Raw genomic sequence first — 19,475 nt, 5'->3', positions numbered from 1 at the left:
ATGATGGGAGCTCTGTGTGTGGAGACCCTGGGGAGGGAGCTGTGTAGGTATTTGAGGGATGATGGGAGCTGTGTGTGTGGAGGCCCTGGGGTAGGAACGCACCTGGTGTGCTGCAGGAAGCTGAGGAGGTGGAGAAAGCAGGGAATGAGGCTAGAGAGGTCACGGTGGCTGTGTGGAGACTTGGCCCTGGGAAGGGCTTGAGCTGTGAGATTGGAGCTCTGGGTGTCTTTTGGAGCATGGCCATGGCCTGACTTAGGTTTTAACAGGTCCCTCTGGCATGGAGAACAGGCTAGGGGTTGGTGGTGAGGATTGGGGAGACCAGCTAAGGGTCTACTGGTGAAATCCAAGCAAGAGAGAGGGTGGCTCTGGCTGGGGTGATGGGAGTGAAGATGGTGAGAGATAGTCAGGTTCTGAGAATATTGGAAGATACAGCTGCCAGGATGTTCAAACAAGCTGGCCTGTGACGGGGGTAGGGCTGAGGCCCGGCTGGCTCACTTGGGTCTCTTGCTGGGTTCCTGCAGGCATTTCAGTTTGCAGCCTAGGTGGCGAGAGCCACGGGGGCTTATTGGGGGAGGAGGGGAATGGAGCAAAGAGGTTTGGGGGAATTGCCTACCTTTCCTATTCCCCTACTAAGAATGAGGGGTGGGGCCCCGGGCAAGTGGTAGAGGGGCTGAGAGTATTCTGGGCAGAAGCAACCACATGAACCAAGCTTGGCAGCAGGAGGAGGGAAGCTGAGCCCCGTGGTCGGAGAAGCTGGTGAGCCGAGTGGGCAACCTGTGACTGCCAAGCTGGGGCCTGGTTTTATCCGGTGAGCCATAGGGAGCCAAGGGAAGTATGTGAGTAGGATCTAGGGATGGGGCAGATAGGAGAAGGACTCTTGGAGATCCAAAGAGGAAGGAAGGAACCAGAAGGAACCAGGCAGGAGGTGGCAAAGTGGGGACTGAGAACTCCTGCCTGCCCCAAGGGTGGGGGGCGGTGGTGGGGTGGGGGGGGGGGGGCGTCTCTCTGATCCTTTCCCATCTTGGAGGGCGCCATCTGGTGGCCCAGGTTGGAACAACTCCGGGAGAGGCTTGAGGCCCAGAGGCCCGCAGTAATCTGGGGATGGCAGAGCCAGGGGAGAAAGAGAAAGGGCCATTCTTCCCAAAGGCAGAGAATGTCCAGTCTGGAAAACAGTGGGATCCAGAGAAAAGCAGACCTTACCAGCCACCTGGATAATGGGGAAAAGAAAGTTACAGGGCTTGCCAGAGGGAAAAGGAGCTAGTTCTTGAGGGATTAGGAAGTTTTCAGTTGGCTGCCATCTCCCAGAACAAAGAGTGGCCAGAAAGCTGTGGCATGCTTGGGAGGCAGCCAGTTCTACCTGGTAGGGCCGTGGCAGGAGGTGGGGGACAAAATGGAGAAGTGGATGCTGGGAAACTAGCTTCGGGGATGAGGGCAGGCTTCCCCACAGTGAGTGTTTGAGCTGGGCCAGGGAGGCTGAACCGGAGTTCGCCAGGCAGGGAATGACTGTTTCAGCCAGCAGAGACAGCAGGTGCAAACCTCAGAGGTTGAAGAGGTTGAACGCTTGGGAGCGTTTGGAGAAGGGCAGGGCCAGGACGCAGGAAGGAATGAAGTGAGAACGTTGGTGAGGCGGGAAGGGAGACACAAAGCCTCATGCCCAGCAGCCGCGAACCAGGGAAACGTGAAGGTGGGGCAAGTTGGACTAGGCTGGCTAGGAGGTCAGGAGGGAGCCTGGTTTGGGACCCTGGGGATGGAAAGGAGGGTTCAGAGAGAAACCAAAGAGGGTGGAACATCTTCCAGGTTCCTTGAAGCTGTGACTGGGGCGAGGGGCAGGTTTCTGGGCCCCCTGGTAGCCGGGTAGAGGACAGCAGTTGACACACCATCTGCTCAGCAAGGAGGCTGTTTATAGGCTGGGCGGCATATTACAATGCTCAGGGCTCCACTGCACCCTCTCGGGGGTCTGCTAGCGCTTTCCGTAGACTGTCTCCACGCCCTCCCCACTCCCAGCCAGTCCAGATCCTCTCCGGAGGGACTGCAGCAAGGATCGTTAAGTCTGTCCACCGGGATGGGGGAAGACCAGGGCCGGAGCAGATTGGCCATCCTTCAGAAGATCGACTTCCGCTATTGGGGAGAGTCTGAAGAGTCCGTTCTCCCACGGGGCCTCGTCACTCTGCGAAGGGCGCCTGGCAGGTCAAATGACCTCCATTTCCACCTCGCCTTCCACCTTCTTCTTTTGCTTCTCCATCACTGCCTCCAGCTCTGACACTTTCTCTTTGTCCTGGAGGGCGGGGTGGAAATCGCTTTGTCCTGGCGTCCGAGCCCTCGGCATCCCAACCCTACCCAGACCTAGGGACCAGCGGTCCGGCTCACCTCCAGCAGCGCGCGCTGCACGGTGACCTGGCTGTACACACGTGCCCCCTCCTCGGGGCTCACCGCCCGCAGCTCCTCCTTCTGCAGCGAGAAAAGCTGCGCCCCGGTCAGCACACCCAGCGCGTCCACGGTCCTGAGCGAGGGCATCCCGGGCGCGGTCAGGCCGGTCGGCGGAGGCCCCAGCCCGGACAATCATGTCACGCCCACCCGGCGATGGTCCAATCAGAACAGCGTTCCAGCTCTAGCGGGGGCAGGCCCGACACCTCCTGAACCCCACCCACCAATCACAATGTTGCCACCCGGGGGGCGTGGCCGCATCCTGCTTTCGAAGGATGCGGGATTTCCCTAAGGATCCAGTCGGAGTCTGAAAAAACATAGCAATCACAGCCTGCCATTGGGTGTTGCTACCAGACAGACCCTCACTTCGGGCTATTCCCGGCTCCCTGTGGTCTCCACGACTGCCGCCCCCCGACTCCCGGCCGATCGGAACGCTCCGCTCCCAGCGTCCGTATCAACCCGCGCCGAGAGGGCCCCGGCCCCACTCACCCGGAGCTAAAGCCCTTGGCCTGCAGCCAGGCGCGGACCTCGGAGGCGTCCGAGCCCGGGCTGAGCTGCGGTTCCGGGGCGCGGAGCCCTGGGACTGTGCGGCTCGGACCCGAGCGGCCCTGGGCCAGGCGCGCCTGCAGTTCCTCGTTGACGATGAGCATCTGGGAGAATTTCTCTGCAGGCGGGAAACCGGGAGGGAGGGAGTGCGGGCTCAGGGCGAGGGGTCCTGGGGCCAGAGGGCGGGGTGGGGGGGCGCTCCAGCGTCCCCAGAATGGGACGGGAGTCCATTTGCTCTTTCTGAGCCCCCGTTTCCCTGCCTGGAAAGCAAGGATAAGGACCGCTCCCCGCAGCCGGCGTCCCCACCACTCACCCTTCTCGCTGGGGTCCAAGCCGTTGAGGCTATCGCAGCTGTCCCAGCGGGGCCGAGCCGGAGCTGGAGGTGGGGCCGGGGCTGGGGCTGGTGGCGGAGGAGGAGTGCTGTTCTGAAAGGAAGGAGAGGAGAGTACCTGGGTTAGGGAGAGGACTCAGAGTCCCAGCCTCTCCCCTTTCTGGAGATGCATTTCTGAACCCCCAGTCACCACCTGCTCCGGCACTCTTGACAGCTGATCCCCACGCCCCTTGTTCTCAGGATCTGGTCCCAGCCTCTCCTCCCTCAAGATCCCAGCGTCTGCGCTGGCTCACCAGGCTGCGGGCAGGGCTTTGGCTGTGGTGCAGCCGGGGTCCGGGGTGGGGTGTCAGGATGTTGTAGGGCACATATCCCTCCTGCCCCGCTGGGTCCCGAACCTTCCACCACTTACGACTGTCATCCAGGACCTGGGTGTGGTAAAGAACAGAGGGTTCAGAGCCTGCGTCTGCAGCTAGGGCTGGCTAATTCCTGCCCCTCAGCCTCCCGCTCCTCTAACCTCCAGTACGTCCCGCTGCTTGACCGACAGCTCACTGCTGTTGCGGGCCTGGAAGTCATAATTACACAGGACCCATTTTCCTGCTGTCTCTGACTCCAGCTGAGGCTCAGATTCTGGCTCCAAGTCTTGGTGACTGAGGAGAAGCGGGAGGGTTGGAGATAAGGAGGCAGCCAGCCCCATTGCTCTGGGCTGCAGGGTGCTGGTGTGAGCGGGGGTTAGAGCCAAGCTGGGGGCACAGCAGGGGCCGGGTTAATACTGTTAATAGAAATTTGAAACGAGAATAACAGCCTGAATATGTTTTGCTCCCTCCGTTGCTTGGCATTGTGCTGTAGGCATATGTAGTGGGTACTATCCCACCATCGATTCCATTTTACAGAGGAGAATGAGGCTCAGAGCGAGAAAATCACTTGCCCACATCACACAGCTAGAAACAGCTGTCATTTATTGAGCATCTAATAGGCACTGGGCTTATATATCATAACTCATAAGCATAATAAAAACACTAGCTAGGCCGGGCGCGGTGGCTCACACCTGTAATCCCAGCGCTTTGGGAGGCTGAGGCAGGCAGATCACGAGGTCAAGAGATCGAGACCATCCTGGCCAACATGGTGAAACCCTGTCTCTACTAAAAAATACCCAAATTAGCTGGGCATGGTGGCACGCGCCTGTAGTCCCAGCTATTCTGGAGGCTGAGGCAGGAGAATCGCTTGAACCCGGCAGGCAGAAGTTGCAGTGAGCTGAGATGTCACCACTGCACTCCAGCCTGATGACAGAGTGAGACTGTCTCAAAAAACAATAGCTACCACTTCTGTAGCACTTACTGTGAGCTAGGCACTGTTCTGTTATGTATATTAGTTGATTTGATCTTTATGACAACCGTTGGTAGAACCATGAATTTGGACTCCCCTCTCTCCCCCAGTTTCTTCCTCCCCCAGAGACCCTATTATCTTCTCCATTTTCACAGAGGAGGAAGCTGAGGCACAGAGATGTAAAGGTCACAGAGTAAGAGAGTGGCATCGCCAGCCTGGGACCAGGGCAGCCCAGGTCTGAATAATGCTGCCTTAGTTTGCAGGCAGCTGGACTTGAACTTGAACCTGGTCACAGCCTTGAGCCCTTAACTGCTAGTTCCTACAACACCACAGACTTCTCACTGTTCCGGGAACGGATTATCATTATTCCCAGTTTCCCTGCAAAAAAGAACTTGAGGCTCGGAGAAAGTGACTTGAAGCTGTGAACAGGGAGGGGGGTTGCGATATCAGGCAGCTGGGGGCAGGGGTGGGATTTCAGCTCTGACCCCCAATAAGAGGGACCTCAGCCTGGATCAGGCCTACCTGTGCAGGGGAGAGGGGGGGTCTTCAGGGCCGCGGCACCCCCTGTGTGGGGCCGGCAGCTCCCAGCACGCTGTCCCTGCTGAGACCCTCTGCTCGGGCCCTCACCCAGACCCCCCTTTGTCTCCTCCAGCTTCGCTGCTTTGTTTTCGTCTCCTCCCACGTTGCTTCCCTCCAGTCTGCCCTCTATTTGCTCAAGGACCCTAGAGTTCTAGTCCATCTACCTCCTTCCCTCCCCCAGGACCCAGAGTCTGAGCCCCCACTGCTTGGTAGAACCATGACTTGGAATGTTCTTTCCTCCCCCAGGGACCTAGGAGTCCAGGCCTCAAGCTTCAATCTTATCCTTTTAACCCTTAAACCTTTTAACCCAGTCCAACACCCAGCAGCGACTTAGACAATTGCATTAGAGCCTCTGGAAAACCAAGAGTTTAATCGTCCAGCCTTTACCCCTCTCGGGGGCCCAGAGATACTACCACTTCCTAACTTTCCCAGAAACTTGCCCCCAAGCCCTTGAAGTCCCAAGCCTGCTCCTCTGGATCTCCAGGATCCCAAGCACCAGACTTGGGCTCTTCTTCAAAACCCAAAGGTCCAATTCCCCAGCCTCTCCCCTCCAATATCCAGGGCTCTGTCCTCCTAGGGAGCCCAGGCATGGTGCTTCCCAGGCCCTGGGAAAACAAACTGCCTTCTTCCAGCCTTTTGGGGATCCAGGGATCCAACCTCTCAGACTTTACCCACTCCCAGCCCCTTTCCTCCCTTAGGCCCGGGAATCCGGGTCTCCATTCCCTCCTCCCTTGGCCCCAGAAGTCTGGGTCCCACCCCCTCCCTCCCTGCTCCTCCCTCTCTCCCAGCCCCGGCCCGCCCCATCACCATCTCACCCACCTGAGAAAAGCCAGGAAGACAGAAGGAAAAACACAGAAAAAAAGGGGGCGGAGTCAGCATCGGGAGCCCCCGGGACGCACCCCTCCTGGACCCCCTTGCCCTGCCCTGGGGCGGACACTCACCCATTGACAGCGACCTGGGGGGCGCTTTGCTGTAGGAAGTAAGAGAGTCGGGTCAGGCGGGGCCAGGCGGACCGGCCGCGCCCCCGGACTTCCCAGCCTCGGCCCTGCTGTGTCGCTTGGGTCACCTGCCAGCGCCTCCGCTCGTGCTGTAGCTGTTTCTCAACTGGGTCCTCCCAGGCGCGGCTCTGCGGGTCAGTGACCGGCGGCTCCCAGCCGCTGAAGAACTCGGGTCTGTATGGGGGTCCCTCTTCCGGGGGCAGCTCCAGCCTGCGGCCAGGGACAGGGCCAAGAGCTCAGGGATCCTGGTACAGCCCCCAACTTCGTTCTGTCATTAATTTCACTAAGTTTTCCCCTAAAGCTCGCTGTATCCCAACGATTCTAGCCCCGCCACTTTTCACCAAGTCCTGCCGGTAGCTCTAAGCCCAACTCAACAGCAATTTATATTTCTAGACCGGGCACCGTGGCTCACGCCTGTAATCCCAGCATTTTGGGAGGCCAAGATGGGAGGATCGCTTGAGGCCAGGAGTTCCAGACCAGCCTGGGCAAAATATTGAGACCCAATCCATCTCTCTCTCTGGAAAAAAATTGCCTTATCCAGCCTCTAAATCTCACCTGATTCCAAATCAGGTTTTCCATAAGGTCGGTTTCAGGTTCTGACCCTTTCCCTGCGGAACTCCCAGCCCGCAGTGCACAGACTCTGTCCCATCACCAAAGTTATAGACCAAACCTTCCAGAAGCCCCGCCCCTTCGCGTAGCCCCGCCCCTGCCCCGTAGCCCCTCTATTCCTTTAAGCCCCCCTTTTCTTTCAATCCGATTGGTCTAGTGGTCTTAAATCTTTCCTTCACGTTAATTCCTGGCCTTTCCTCCAATTGAATCTTGGCATCTGTCCTAAGCCCCGCCCCAACACAACTAAGCCACGCCTCTAACCCGTCCCTCCCCTCCTAGTCCTATTTTCCAATCATCATGCCACCCACCTCCCAGCGCCTTATGCTCCTCCAATCACCATGCCCCCTGCCTCCCAGCCCCGCCCCTCACCCGGGGCGGGTCCACGAGTCCCCCAACGAGGTCCAGAGCTCGTTTTCACGTGGAGTGACGTTGTCCCGCAGCAGCGCCACGGCATCCGACGTCAGGTGCGGCCGCCTAACACTGCTCGCGAACTCCGGCCCCCCCGACGTGTTCACAATCTGTCAGGGGAGCAGGAGGGGCAGGCTGTGCCGCCACACCTTCTACAAGTCGAACCCGATTCCTCCCGCTGCAAGGGGGCCCGAGGGTCTGGGGCGGGTCTCACCATCTGCAGAGGCCCGAAAAGGAAGTGCAACAGCTCCGGAGAGGAGGGGTCGGCGATGTTGCCGCGCAGCCGGGCCTGGGGCGTGGGGAGGGAGGTGGTTGGCGTGGGTGCGGGGACGGGACAAGTTCGCCGTGCCCGCGCCCCGGCCCAGGGGCGGACGCGTCCTCACCAGCAGGCTGAAGGCGTACTTGATCTTCTGCAGCACGTCGGTGTACTCGGCCTCCGAGGGCGGCTTGGCCCGCAGCGTCAGCAGGCCCTCTGAGGGGAGCAGACGGGCGCGGCGATGGGGACGCGGGGCCAGCACCAGACAGGCAGAGAGAGGTGGACACCCGGTTAAGATGGTGGTGAGGTCAGCCCTGGCAAGTGGCGGGAGGGGAGAGCCTGGGGAGAGCGGGGACATTTGGAAGAGATCGGGAGGGGGTTCAGATGCCACGCGAGGATGCCCCTTACCCCCAGCCGCCCGGCGCCGGGTCCTGCGGCCGCGTTCCCTGTGCTCCAGCACCCTGGCCGCCTCCGCCGACTTCTGCAGCCTCGATACAAAGCTCTCTACGTCGTCGAACACGTGGTTCAGGATGTCCTAGGGGACAGAGGAGGGGGAAGCTCAGGGCTCCCGAGTTCCAAAACCATCCCCGTCGAAGCCCTGAACCTGAGCACCTATACACTTCCCCAGATCAGGCCACGCCCCAAACACCTGGCCACGCCCCACAACCAAGCCCCGCCCCCGACCCAGCCCCTCTTCTATAACGCACAAGTCTGACCAGACAGAGAACGCCCGTCCCGCAGCCGGCCCCGCCCTTCCACGCCCTAGCCCCGCCTCCAGTCGCCTGGTCCCGCCCCCAGACCCCTTCCTTCGCGGCTCACCACTTCTCGCTCCGCCTGCAGAACCGCCAGGTCAGGACCCCGGGGACCCAGGTCCGGGGAGGCCGAGTCAGCGTTGCTCGAGGTCCCCACCGGCTCAGGCCTCTGCGCCTCCTCTGCCTCGGGAATGGGCTTCGCCTGGGGTCGTCCGCGGCCCGCGCCCCGCTCTACGGTGCTGATCACTGCGCGGACTGACGGGCGGCGCTGCAGGGGCGGGGTCTCAGCGGCGGGCGAGCGGTCGCGCTGCAACTCCTCCTGCGTGGCCCTGCGGAGGGCGACGGGGACACCAAGGCTGGGTCCACTGAGGGGTCCAGGGAGGGGGAAATCCAGGGCGCAGAACGAGACACACAGGCTCAAAAGGCTCAAAGGGAATGAACAAGTTCAACGAGGTAGAGAGAAATCCGATATAGGGAGGTAGGGAGAAATCCGATATAGGGAGGGATAGCACCTCTCTAGAGTGAAACTGAGGGCCTGGACAGGGAACAGAGAAAAGAAGCAGAGTTCTGGAGAAGGGGTCAGCTCGTCTGGGAGGTACAGACAAGACTCGACTAGGGTGTGCTTGACTCCATGCAAAACTCTTGTTCTGTTCCAGGCTGGTGTTGTAGACTGAGGCACGAGGAGGGGAAACCGGCTTCCCAGAGACCCTGCCAACTTCTTGCCTCTCACCTGAGCGCCGCCGCCCTGCGTTCCCCGCGGCCCGAGCGGTAATTGTGCAGAGCCCCCTGGATGTCCTCTCGGATCAGCTCCGCCTGCCAATCACACCGTCAGGCCACGCCTCCCCACGCCGCACCCACTTCCTACCCGGGCCTCGCCCCTGGCCGATTTTTCAGCTCAGTCCCAGCCCACGTGCGGCTACCGTTCACGCCTGTGAACCCACGCACGTCCATGCCCCGAACTCACCCCTCGCCCTACACCTGTCCCTGCCCTAAGCCACGACCCCGCCCATGGAGACCCAGTCCGGGTGGTTCCTCGCCCCCACCTCGTCCTGGCTGCTCCCCCAGACCCTTCTTGGCCATGTTCTGTTCATGTCCTCATCCCACCTTCATGTTCTATCTTGACCCTGGGTCCAATCTCAAACCCCACTGCCTTCCAGAACTTCCTTCCCAGGTCCCCTGCCCTTCCTTGCTCTGATCCCGCCTTAGCCCCAGGCCCCGCCCCACCTAGAGGCCCCACCCATTTCCGCCCCGGCTCCAGGCTCCGCCCAGTTCCAGCTCCACCCCCAGAGCCAGCCCATCCGCTCACCCCGAGGCGCAGGCCCTGGAAGAAGTGCACGTCGGGCTGCGCGCGCTCGGGTTCCTGGCACACGAGCAGCAGCAACGAGCGGCTCCTGCCGGGTGGCATCACCGCGTCACAGCGCACGATGGCGCCCAGTGGGTACGACTCCAGCTCCTCCTGCCGGGTGGGATGGCGGGGTAAACTGAGGCCCCGAAATGATGGTACTACTAAATGGCGACGGGAGTGTGGGCCAGCAGGTCAGGGCAACCTCAGGCGGTTAGGGGGTTAGGGATAACAGCCCTGTTTAATAGATGAGGCTATTAAGGCTCAAGAAGGGGGCTGGGGTCCCTCGCCAGAGTTCCCAGAGGAAGGACGTGCAGGAGCCAAGATTCACACCCAGACCCCCTGAAGTCCCTGCCCCAGACACTCCTCCCACCCACGTGCCCCCTGGCACCTTGGAGGCCTGGTCGAGCAGCGTGACATGGTCGGGAGACACTCGCAGCAGCATCTCCTGTGCCCAGACTCGGCCCTGGCTATCCATGACGGCCAACTTCCTGGAGGCATCCTCCACGGTATGCACGCCATCGTCCTCACCCAGGCAGAACGTCACCAGGTGCTGGTACGGACCATGGAGAAAGCAGTGAGGCCCAAGATGATGCCAGGTGGGCTCAGAATCCCCCAGAATAATCAGACTTTCAGCCTGAGACTAACCACCCCTCCTCCAGGAAGCCTTCCTTGATCACCTGTTCCACAAATCAGCTCCTCCTCCCAGTGCCCTTTGTTTCCCTTTCATCAGAGTGACTAGCACCTGAGTCTGGCTTCTCACAGACTGGAGGCTCCTTGCGGGCAGGGAAGGAGTCTGGATTATAGCTCTCTCCTTCTAAATGCCTCCTCGGGTCTCCCGCTGTGCCCCCTGCCACCTCCATTAGAGCACCAGGCGCCTCTGTGGATTCCTCTGGACCTTGTCTACCCCTTCCTCATGCAGGGCTGTGTCTTGATTTGTCTCCGTGGTCCCACTGTCCAGCACAACAGCTGGCCCGGAGGAAAGGCTGGCAGATTTAGTGCACCCGAGGCCCCTGACTTCATATCCGTGACTGAGGTGAGGCAATGGAGGTCCATTTTATGGATGGGCAAACTGACTTTCCACATGCTTCCTGCTTGGGGGCCCAGCTGCTTTCAAAAGCCCTATCTCCTGAGGCCACCTTTGCCCCAGAAGATGTCCTGGGGGAACACAGACCCCAGACTCACATTGACTGGGTACTGGGATACATCAGCCATAACAACTGTGGAGTAACGCTTCCTCTGCTCTGCCAGGGGAGAAAGAGAATGAGCCTGGGAGTCCAGGCCCAGCCCCTCCTCCATCAGACCCAGGAGTCCAGGCCCCCAGCCCCTCCTCCCTCAGACCTAGGAGTCCAGCCCCCCAGCCCCTCTTCCCTCTGACCCAGAAGTCCAGCCGCCCAGCACCTCTTCCCTCTGACTCAGGAGTCCAGACCCCCAGCCCCTCCTCCTCCAAGACCCTGGATGCCAGGTCCTGTTTCTTTAGACGCAGTTCTATGGGCCTGGGGCTCCCTTGCCCCCCGCTCACCATAGATAGACTTGGCGCTTGGCTTCGGGGCAGCTTCTGGGCTGGTGAAGAAAAGAGGAATGAGAGAGACTGTGGGATTGGGGGCAGATCCTGTGGAAATGCCAAGCAGGGCAGCAAGGGCTTCATTACGAAGGTAATGGGGAGCGATGGAAGGGTTATTATTATTATTATTATTATTATTATTATTGAGCAGGAGAGCTCAGAGCCAGAGCTGGACTTTAAGAAGACAGGTAGGCTGGGCGCGGTGGCTCACGCCTGTAATCCCAGCACTTTGGGAGGCAGAGGTGGGCGGATCACAAAGTCAAGAGATTGAGACCATCTTGGCCAACATGGTGAAACCCTGTCTCTACTAAAAATACAAAAATTAGCTGGGTGTAGTGGCGGGCGCCTGTAGTCCCAGCTACGTGGGAGGCTAAGGCAGGAGAATCACTTGAACCTGGGAGGCGGAGGTTGCAGTGAGTCGAGATCGCACCACTGCACTCCAGCCTGGCAGCAGAGTGAGACCCCATCTCAAAAAAAAAAAAAAAAAAAAGACAGGTCAGGTCAGGCGGTGGTGCTGGGTGGTAGGGGACTGTGATCTCTACCATGGCATAGTCCGGGATTCAAACCCTCTGTCTACTGCCTCCTTGCCATAAGACCTTCAGAAGGGGATTTAATCTCTCCTGCCTCAGTTTTTGTTTCTGTAACATAGTAACCATCTGGTAGGGCTGTTGGGCAAATTCAGTCAGATGATGCAGGTGAAGTATTCTGAAGCCTCAATAACTGTTATTATCATTCTTAAGATGCTGCCAGGGCTTAGCACACAGAAGTTGCTCAATAAATGGGAATGGTTACAATAGCATTAGTGGTATCTGAAGTAGACAGGGAATTATCTGCTTCCCCTCCCACTCCCATGGGCCAGGTGCTTCCCAACCACATCCTTCTCTGTCTCCTCCCGTCCTCAATTTCTTCCTAAGGTTACCTTTCCTAAGAATTCTTGAATCCCCACTTGCACGCACATAACAGAAGCTCAGCGATCAGGTGGCGTCAGGGGAACTGAAAAACCCTTTTTCCCAAACTCCTGTTCCTCATCCCGCTCCTGCCAGTCTGATGTCACCACAATTTGATTACCTCTGGGCCAGAGAGCTCACTACCTACCATGCAGGTATTTTGACTCATCTCTCATTGTTTTTCTCCCTGCTTACTCTGGGGGACTTGAGTCTTCATTATAAACAGCCCTGATTTTCTAGCAAAGGGTTAATATTTACTAACAACATAACGATCGCAATAGCGGCTCCTATGAGTTGAGCACCTGCTGTCAGTGAGGTGGTCGGCTACGTCCTGTAATGCACTATCCCTCTAATTTTTCAACGTTGTCCCTGTGTCACAGAGGAGGGGCTGAGGCTCCAGGAGGTGATGTCCTCTGACCAGGGTTACATCAGCACTGAGTGTGAGGGCCAAACTGGAGCTCAGGCCTGTCTGCTCTGCAGTGGGGGCCCCTAACCCCAGGCTGGGCAGGGAGGAGAGAGGCTCTGGCTTCCTCCTGAGTGTCCGGGCTTGGGCCAGAGTCTGGGCCGCCGCAAACAGTCTGGGCTGCCGCAAGCGGGTGTGGGTGAGGAGGCGAGGGGAGGCGGGAGGCGTGCTGGGGCTGGGACCTGGGGTCCGGGGGCGCTTACCCTGTGGCGGTGCTCATGGTGCTGAGTGGTAGCTCCTGCCCACCTGGAGGTGCCCTGGGAGCCAGCAAACATGTGAAGGCCTGGCCAGTAGGAGCCTCTAATTCCTACCCCAGCCTCCTCCCTCAATGCAGGCATCCAGGCCCCAGCCCCTCCTCCCTCAGACCGAGGAGTTCAGGCCCCCAGCCCCTCCTACCTCAGACCCAGGAGTCCAGGCCCCCAGCCCCTCCTCCCTCAGACCCAGGAGTCCAGGCCCCCAGCCCCTCCTCCCTCAGACCCAGGAGTCCAGGCCCCCAGCCCCTCCTCCCTCAGACCCAGGAGTCCAGGCCCCCAGCCCCTCCTCCCTCAGACCCAGGAGTCCAGGCCCCCAGCCCCTCCTCCCTCAGACCCAGGAGTCCAGGCCCCCAGCCCCTCCTCCCTCAGGCCCAGGAGTCCAGGCCCCCAGCCCCTCCTCCCTCAGACCCAGGAGTCCAGGCCCCCAGCCCCTCCTTCCTCAGACCCAGGAGTTCAGGCCCCAGCCCCTCCTCCTTCAGACACAGGAGTTCAGGCACCAGTCCCTCCTCCCTCAGACCCAGAAGTCCAGGCCCCAGTCCCTCTTCCCTAGACCCAGGAGTCCAGACCCCAGTCCCCTCCTCCCTCAGACCCAGGAGTCCAGGCCCCAGCCCCTCCTCCCTCAGACCCAGGAGTCCAGGCCCCCAATCCTTCCTCCCTTAGACTCAGGAGACCAGGCCCCCAGCCCCTCCTCCCTTGGACCCTGGGGGTCCAGGCCCCCAGCCCCTCCCTCAGACCCAGGAATCCAGGCCCTCAGCCCCTCCTCCCTCAGACCTAGGAGTCCAGGACCCCAGGCCCTCCTCCCTCAGACCCAGGAGTCCAGACCCCCAGCCCCTCCTCCCTGAGACCCTGGAGTCCAGACCCCAGTCCCCCCGTCCCTCAGACCCATTGGTCAAGCCCCGGCCCCCTTCTCTCCGGACCCGGATCTCCTTACCTGCCTGCTCAGGCTCTGCCCTGCTCTCCGCTGTCCTTTCCCTTCCAGGCTTCCGGCCCCTCCTCCTGCTCCCTCCCAGGGCCGTCCTGCCTCCGCCTCCGCATACCTGAGCATTCACCTGGCACAGCCTGGCTGGAGTGACCCCGGGGTGGGGCTGGCAGACAGATCTAGGAGGGGCTGGGGGTACTGCAGGGGAGCCGGGAAACTAACCGTCTGCCTTGTAGCAACAGAATAATAGCAACGAACAGTACATTTGATGTCATACTTGTTCACAGGTCAGAGTTGAAAGCTCTGTCTTTAAAACTCCCTTGAAATTCTAACAGCGGGAGGAAGTTCGAGGTTTGATTCCTGCTTGACAGATGAGGAAGCTGAAGGCCAGAGAGGTTGAGCAACTGGTCCATTTCAGCACTTGGTTAAGGAGGGATTTGAACCCGGGGCTGACCTTCTGTCTCCAGGGCCAGTGGCAGCCCGTCTTCTGTGGACACCTCCTGTCCACGATCACTGCCTCTGCTCATGCCCTTACCCCCCCACCCATCCCGTTCCGCCTTCCTTTGGAAATTTCCCTCAATGACCCCCCCATTCTGACAAAAGCTAAGATTTAGCTTGATAATGCCCGGCCCAGCTCCAAGGACATCACAAAAATGAACAGGCTTCCCAGGCATAAACACCTTTCTGAAATCACTTTTCCAGAACTCCCTCCATGCTGTAGAGGTTACTAGCAAAGCTTTCCACATCATTTCTCCCCAGAGCCCCGTGAGGGGAGTGTGTCTGGGTGGGAGGCTGCCTTCGTCTCACAGATGAGAAAATGAGGAAGAGAAGGGTTAAGAAACTTGCGTGGGTACAATGGCTCACATCTGTAATCCCAGCACTTTGGGAGGCCGAGGCAGGCGGATCACCTGAGGACAGGAGTTCGAGACCAGCCCAGCCAACATGGTGAAACCCCATCTCTACTAAAAACACAAAAATTATCCAGGTGTGGTGGCGGGTGCCTGTAATCCCAGCTACTCAGGAGGCTGAGGCAGGAAAATCACTTGAACCCGGGAGGCAGAGGTTGTGGCGAGCCGATAATTGCACCACTGCACTCCAGCCTAGGCAAGAGAGCGAGGCTCCATCTCAAAAAACAGAAAACAGGCCGGGCGCAGTGGCTCACACCTGTAATCCCAGCACTTTGGGAGGCCGAGGCGGGTGGATCACGAGGTCAGGAGATCGAGACCATCCTGGCTAACACGGTGAAACCCCGTCTCCACTAAAAATACAAAAAATTAGCCAGGCGTGGTGGTGGGCGCCTGTAGTCCCAGCTACTCGGGAGGCTGAGGCAGGAGAATGGCGTGAACCCGGAAGGCAGAGCTTGCAGTGAGCCGAGATTGCGCCATTGCACTCCAGCCTGGGCGACAGAGTGAGACTCTGTCTCAAAAAAGAAGAAAAAAAAAAAAAAGCTGACATCTTGCAAGGCCTTAAGGGACGTGATTCTGTTCTCATCTCTTCCTTCTGTGTGTCAGCACACTGGCCTCCTTGCTGCTCTTGGAACATCCAGACCCAGTCCTGCCTCAGGGCCTTTGCACTTGCTATTTCCTCTGCCTGGAATGCTCTTCTACCAGATACCCTCATGCCTCACTTCCTTGCCTCCTTTGGTCTTTGCCTGAATGTCACCTTCTCAGAGGACTGGGTGACCACCCTGTTTCAAATGGCGGCATCCCTTACTCGACTTCTTTTGTTTTTTTTTGAGACAGAGTTTCGCTCTTGTTGCCCAGGCTGGAGTGCAGTGGCACAATCTTGGCTCACCGCAACCTCCACCCCCCAGGTTCAAGTGATTCTCCTGCCTCAGCCTCCTGAGTAGCTGGGACTACAGGCGCGCGCCACCATGCCCGGCTAATTTTGTACTTTTAGTAGAGACAGCATTTCACCATGTTGGCCAGGATGGTCTCGATCTCTTGACCTCGTGATCTGCCTGCCTCGGCCTCCCAAAGTGCTGGGATTACGGGTGTGAGCCACCGCCCCCGGCAACCCAACTTCTTTGTAGTCTCTTTCCTCTCTCCCTAGTTCATTTTTGTGTGGAGAACTTTTCACCTTCTTACCCACTGCGTTCCTGGTTCATTTTGTCTGTGTCTCCTCCGTTAGAATGCAAGCTTCACAGGCTGGGCACGGTGGCACATGCCTGTAATCCCAGCACTTTGGGAGGCTGAGGCGGGTGGATCACTTGAGGTTGGGAGTTCGAGACCAGCCTGGCCAACATGGTGAAAACACGTCTCTACTGAAAATATGAAAATTAGCCGGGGGTGGTGGTGTACACCTCCAATCCCAGTTTCTTGGGAGGCTGAGACAAGAAAATTGCTTGAACCCCGGAGGTGGAGGTTGCAGTCAGCCAAGATCACACCATGTCACCAACATGATAAAACCCCATTTCTACTAAAAAAAAAATTAGCCAGAGTTGGTGGTGCACACCTGTAATCCCAGCTTCTTGGGAGACCAAGGCAAGAGAGTGACTTGAACCTGGGAGGTGGAGGTTGCAGTGAGACGAGATGATCATGCCACTGCACTCCAGCCTGGCTGACAGAGCGAGACTCCATCTTAAAAAAAAATGCGGCCGGGTGTGGTGGCTCACGCCTGTAATCCCAGCACTTTGGGAGGCCAAGGCGTGTGGATCACGAGGTCAGGAGATTGAGACCACCCTGGCTAACATGGTGAAACCCCATCTCTACTAAAAATACAAAACAATTAACCAGGCTTGGTGGTGGGTGCCTGTAGTCCCACCTACTCCGGAGGCTGAGGCAGGAGAATGGCGTGAACCCAGGAGGTGGAGATTGCAGTGAGCCAAGATCGCTCCACTGCACTCCAGCCTGGGTGACAGAGCGAGACTCCATCTCAAAAAAAAAAAAAAAATGCAAGCTTCACAAGGGCAAAGATTTTTGTGTGATCAGTCCCCCACTTAATCTGCAGCACATGGAATTGGGTCTAGCACATAGAAAGTGTTGGAGAGATACTTGTTGAGTGAACGAGCTTTTGGCATTTGGTGCATTCATGTGCATTATTGCTTTGTTGCTTCATTCAAGATATGTTGCCTCCATGGTCTATGCTGAGTGAGGCTGGAAATCAGAGAAGGCACATTTTTGCCTTGGATTGATGGGGATGAAGGAACAGAGAGAAAGAGATATAGTGTGGTCTGATGGCAGAGAGCCTCGGGCAGGTGTGGGTCTGAATCCTGGCTTTGCCACTTGATCATTTTGGAGATAGTTATTGTGTGCTTATATCTTCTCAGTACATCATAAATGTGTGTGTGTGTGTGTGTGTGTGTGTGTGTGTATGCATAATCCTCACCACATCCTATGGAATGGGTCCTATTATCCCCATTTTTTTTTTCTTAATTGAGACAAGGTCTAGTTCTGTGGCCCAGGCTGGAATGCAGTGTCATAATCACAGCTCACTGCAGCCTCGACCTACTAGGGTGATCCTCCCATCTCAGACTATAGATAGATAGATAGCTAGATAGATAGATAGATAGATAGATAGATAGATAGATAGATAGATAGTAGAGTCTCCTTATGTTGCCCAGGCTGGTCTCCAACTCCTGGGCTCATGTGATACTCCTGCCTCGTCCTCCCGAAGTGCTGGGATGACAGGCATGAGCCACCCACCACACCCAGCTTATTGGGAGAATAAAGTCAGGTTGTAGAGAGTTGTCAATACAGTACCTGGCAAAGAGGAAACGCAAGGCCGGTGTTAGCAATGGCGAGGACGATGGCCTTTCTTCCCATGCATGCTGCAAGGGAGGACATAAGGGGCTCTGCCAAGGCCAGGAGAGGCTGCTGAGGGTCAGGACAGGCTGCCTGGAGGAGGAGGACAGGCTGCCTGGAGGAGGAGGGCAGGCCAGGAATCACCTTGAAGGATGAGTTTGACAGCCAGTGTCAATCCTAGAAGATAGGGGTGTTCTGGGCCATGCAACTGCCTGAGTGAAGGATGGGGGCTGCAGGGGTGGCCAGCGGGGCTAGGCTGTGAGCTCCTGGCTACCCAGCAGGTGGTCCTGGTGTGTGTAGCAGCGGGTGGGGGAGGTAGGGGTGGAAGGAGGGCCCTTACACTTCTCTTTCTTTGGCTTCTGCAATTCTGTGTTCTCATCACATTCATGCCACAAGTATTTTCTGTGCTTGACCGTACCTGAGTTGGGGTTTGAGGGAAGGAGCAGACCCCTTGCCCCATTGACAGGAGAAAACAGAGGCTCAGAGAGGGAAGTCAGTAGCCTAAGGTTACAGTGGCCCTGGGCTGTGACACAGATGCAGATCTGACTGGGCCTGGGCTCATTTCTTCATGAACAAGGGGAGAAAACTATCTCATAGAAGCATTTGGTGTGGGTCCGAGGCCTTTGGGTCTGAGGGAGGAGGGGCTGGGGTCTCGACTCTTGGGTCTGAGGGAGGAGGGGCTGGGGGCCTGGACTTCTGGGTCTGAGGGAGGAGGGGCTGGGGGCCTGGACTCCTGGGTCTGAGGGAGGAGGGGCTGGGGGCCTGGACTCCTGGGTCTGAGGGAGGAGGGGCTATCTCATTGCTTTGGGGGTGGCGCAGGCGGCCCTCCAGGCCATGGTCTGGAGCAGCAGGTGAGACCGAAACCCGAGCCTCCACCCAAGTCCCAGGGCCCAGGGCCTCTTTCCTCCTTCTGTGGCCGCAAAGGAGGCCCCTCCCTCTCTGTAACCCACAGCAAATGCCTCCCAAATACCAGTCAAAGTGTCCACCCCTGCACAGTCTGAGTCAGCCAGTCCAGGGCGGAGGCAGTAAAGCCCTGTCTTGGCAAGTCACCAGGGAAATCCATCACCGAAGCACCTCTCTCCCCCCTCGGCCTGGCTATTCTGTCATTGGCACCTGTTCTTGGGTGAGTGACAGAGCTCTGTGGTCAGGGTTTGCCTCTGTCCCAGTCTAGGATAGCTGTCTTGGGGGGCTGGCCTTTCTTTCCTCTCACCTGGGATGTCCCAGGAACGGAACAGAATTCTCCCCTGGGGCTTGAAGAGCTCACCCCCCATCTCCTCCGTTATCCCCACCCCCACACCACCCAACACACATCCTCTAGTCTGTAGGATTTGCTGACAAATTCCTATGACAGCCGGGTGTGGTGCCTCACACCTGTTACCCAGCATTTTGGGAGGCCATCACTTGAGATCAGGAGTTCGAGACCAGCTTAGCCAACATGGTGAAACCCCATCTCTACAAAAGTAGCTGGGTGTGGTGGCGTGCGCTTGTAGTCCCAGCTACTAGGGAGACTGAGGCAGGAGAATCACTTGAACCCGGGAGGCAGAGGTTGCAGCGAGCCATTGTGCCATGCACTCCAGGCTGGGCGACTGACTGAGATTCTGACTCAAAAAAAAAAAAAAAAAATCCTATGACAAGGAGAAAGGTCAGATTCCCTGGCAATGGGAGCTGAAGCATGTTCTTGAGAAGGAGGGAGGTTATAAATTAGATGGGGGCTGGGTCTCAGAGAGATATAGCTACTTACATATTAAACAATGAGGCTGAGTGTGGTGTCTCACACCTATAGTCCCAGTACTTTGGGAAGCGGAGGCAGGAGGATCCCTTGAGCCTAGGAGTTTGAAACCAGCCTGGGCAACATAGGGAGATTCCATCCCTACCAAAAAAAATTTTTAAATTAGCCAGGCATAGTGGCCTGCATCTGTGGTCCTAGCTGCTTGGGAGGCTGAGGTGGGAGGATTGCTTGAACCTGGGAGGTCAAGGTACAATAAGCCACGATTGCACCACTGCACTCCAGCCTGGG

General features: G+C 58.0%; 1 protein-coding gene across 8 annotated transcripts; it reads right to left on the bottom strand.

The window, feature by feature from the left end:
• Positions 1 to 1,881: 1,881 nt before the first annotated feature.
• On the bottom strand, positions 1,882 to 13,814 carry EPS8L1 (EPS8 signaling adaptor L1). Of its 8 annotated transcripts, none has more exons than XR_010153627.1 (20): positions 13,728 to 13,814; positions 12,746 to 12,799; positions 11,091 to 11,131; positions 10,754 to 10,812; positions 9,960 to 10,121; positions 9,533 to 9,682; positions 8,957 to 9,039; positions 8,294 to 8,555; positions 7,883 to 8,009; positions 7,602 to 7,690; positions 7,433 to 7,507; positions 7,180 to 7,328; positions 6,270 to 6,411; positions 6,145 to 6,173; positions 3,816 to 3,948; positions 3,595 to 3,726; positions 3,284 to 3,395; positions 2,914 to 3,088; positions 2,368 to 2,731; positions 1,882 to 2,275 (listed from the first exon to the last, which is right to left on the bottom strand). XR_010153627.1 is itself a non-coding variant. In XM_016936840.4 (20 exons), exons 2-20 carry the CDS (start codon positions 12,760 to 12,762, stop codon positions 2,189 to 2,191), a joined length of 2,157 nt encoding a protein of 718 aa, XP_016792329.3. In that variant the 5' UTR covers positions 12,763 to 12,799; positions 13,728 to 13,814; the 3' UTR covers positions 1,882 to 2,188. The 8 variants fall into 8 exon arrangements, 7 of the variants coding, with proteins under 7 accessions (XP_016792329.3, XP_016792327.3, XP_016792333.2 ...); XM_016936840.4 differs by having other exon boundaries at positions 2,368 to 2,500; XM_016936838.4 differs by having other exon boundaries at positions 2,368 to 2,500; positions 6,145 to 6,411.
• Between the last annotated feature and the right edge of the window lie 5,661 nt (positions 13,815 to 19,475).

This window comes from Pan troglodytes, chromosome 20, assembly GCF_028858775.2.
Source record: "Pan troglodytes isolate AG18354 chromosome 20, NHGRI_mPanTro3-v2.0_pri, whole genome shotgun sequence".
NCBI classification, from domain to species: Eukaryota; Metazoa; Chordata; class Mammalia; order Primates; family Hominidae; genus Pan; species Pan troglodytes.
The sequence above is the reverse complement of the archived record's forward strand: the minus strand, read 5'-3'. Positions and strand labels throughout refer to the sequence as shown.

Coding starts and splice junctions, on each gene's coding strand:
- EPS8L1 (XM_016936838.4), bottom strand. Junction 6,412..7,179: donor GACTCGTGGACCCGCCCCGG/GTGAGGGGCGGG, acceptor CCCTGGCCGCAG/GCTGGAGCTGCCCCCGGAAG. Junction 3,727..3,815: donor AGCAGCGGGACGTACTGGAG/GTTAGAGGAGCG, acceptor TACCACACCCAG/GTCCTGGATGACAGTCGTAA.